The sequence below is a fragment of the Austrofundulus limnaeus genome, unplaced genomic scaffold (genome assembly GCF_001266775.1).
Source record: "Austrofundulus limnaeus strain Quisiro unplaced genomic scaffold, Austrofundulus_limnaeus-1.0 Scaffold128, whole genome shotgun sequence".
In the NCBI taxonomy this organism is placed as follows: domain Eukaryota; kingdom Metazoa; phylum Chordata; class Actinopteri; order Cyprinodontiformes; family Rivulidae; genus Austrofundulus; species Austrofundulus limnaeus.
Genome location: NW_013952530.1, coordinates 1,399,816 through 1,401,984, shown reverse-complemented (window position 1 = coordinate 1,401,984; position 2,169 = coordinate 1,399,816). Strand labels below are relative to the sequence as shown.

At 37.3% G+C, this 2,169-nt stretch overlaps 1 protein-coding gene across 4 annotated transcripts in view; it reads left to right on the top strand.

The window, feature by feature from the left end:
* Nucleotides 1-2,169, top strand: part of ralgapb (Ral GTPase activating protein non-catalytic subunit beta) — a gene marked incomplete at its 3' end in the record, with an annotated part of 16,320 nt that overhangs the window by 12,324 nt on the left and 1,827 nt on the right. For all 4 annotated transcript variants that reach the window (XM_014015384.1, XM_014015383.1, XM_014015381.1 and 1 more), the window contains 2 exon segments: nucleotides 1,060-1,174; nucleotides 1,656-1,803. In XM_014015384.1, the coding sequence (XP_013870838.1) occupies nucleotides 1,060-1,174; nucleotides 1,656-1,803 (263 nt within the window).

Here is a 2,169-nt window from a genome sequence, read left to right as displayed (position 1 = left end):
TCAGAGCTAAACAACAAAGAAAATCTGAAGCTCTTATATTTGAGCAATAACCATTTTTATGTGTCCAGACACTCCTTTTTCAGGTAAATTGGGGTCCGGGGAGGGTGCACTGATTGATAGGCCTGATGGATAGAGCTTCATCAGAGCTAAACATCAAAAGAAATCTGAAGCTCCTATGTTTAATATTTTTTGAGCTATAACCACTTTTGTATGTCCAGACCCCACTTTTTCAGAAAAATTGGGTGGGAGGGGGCACTGATTGGTGGGCCTGATGGATAGAGCTTCATCAGAGCTAAACAACAAAAGAAATCTGAAGCTCCTATGTTGAACAGTTTCTGAGTTATAAGTATTTTTGCATGTACAGACCCCGCTTTTTCAGATAAATTGGGGGTCATCTACAGTCCTGCCAAATTTCATGTTTATCAGTGCAGTCGTTTTTGTGGTACGGTTGACCAAAAATCACTGGAAAAATAAATTAAAAAATAAAAATAAACAGTACGACAACAATATGACTCCCGCTTACGCTTCGTGTGCGGGGGTCATAATAACTCACCCTATTGTTGTTAGCACTTGGTCTCACAACATTAGCAGCTGCTCTCTCCCCAAGGGAGGGGGCGGCACCATGCGCTCGTGTGACCCAAAGAATGGATCAGCCGAACGGATGGACAAATCGGCTGAAAATATCGGCCGGCCGATGTATCGGTCGACCCCTACTGCTATGATTATTTGTAGAAACAAAGTTTTTTAATTAAAGTAAACTGAGCAACTAAATTACTTTTACTTGACTAAATAATAGCACAGCAGTTATTGCCAACTAGTGAGCTTGCTTCAGTGTTTTATAAATTGTTCACAGCTTTATAAATAATATTTATGTAACATTAATAAACYATTTATAAAAGGACCATGTTTTTGTAAAGTGGTCCCAAAAATCTCTTCTTAGGCTGAATAATTTGTTGCTTTAAAATGTTATGTGCAATTTTGAGGCAGTCGCTTTTTTTGTCCAGGGTTCCTCACTGTTTTGTCATTTTTTTCCCTCTCTGTCTTTATTGCATTTTTCAGGGAGTTGTCCAAATTCAAGATTTATGTAAATCCTACTGACTTGAGGAGAGCTTCCATTAACATTCTTCTTGCCATGCTGCCGCTGCCGCATCACTTTGGAAACATTAAATCAGAGGTAAACTGCTTATAAAAGCTTTTTAATTATTAACAGCAGTGTTAKTGGAGGCTTGTTTTCTATTGCTTAAGAAAAAAAAATAGTGTGGCGTTTATTTAGACTTTCTTAATGTTCAACTTAAGACTTGATGTTTTCCAAAGTTTTTGTTTGGATGTTTTAAACACAGGCTTTAATTGGGTTTGAATTGTTTTAGTTGCTTTGACTTTGTGATTCATTTATTTATTTTCTAAACAGAGCTGGGACTGTGCTACATGATAAATTGTACAAGTACAGTTGTATAGATCATCAAATAATTGCTGGTTAAATGTTAAAAATAAATTTTTAGTGATTTTAACTCAAAGCAGAAAAAGAAACTAAATGCATGAAACGGTAATGAAAAGGCATTTTTACTCATTMAGCTGTTTTTATGCTGGTTAATGATTCTAATAAATTATAAGTGTTGGGTTGAATATTAATTGTGAGGGATAATTGTGTCCTGTAGGTTCTGCTGGAGGGGAAGTTTAACGAGGAGGACGGSTGGCCTCATGACCAGCCCGTGTCTTTCCTGTCTCTGAGGCTTCGTCTCGTCAACGTCCTCATCGGAGCGCTGCAGACTGAGACCGACCCCACCAACACACAATTGATCCTTGGTATAACCTACTGGTTGTTCCCTATACAGTATTTACTCTGGCATGAATTTAAAGGGATCCACGATTAGTTGTAACATTAGATTTTATTTGATAAACATTTATTTTAACTGTAAAATAAAAGCTGTAAAATAAACTGTAGGCTGTTTAATTTAGTAATTTTTTACAAATATATTTTAACACGGACGGAGCCATTTTATTTACACACAAAGCATTCTGGGTAAATGATGATGTGGATAGGTCCTCGGCGTGAGCGAGCTATATCCACCCTGAAGGTTAATCTTGGACAATATCTGACGATCGTCTGTTTTAAGTAAAACCAGAGAGCGTTGACAGAGAGAAGAAGGTAAAAATGACTCAGCCTGGAAC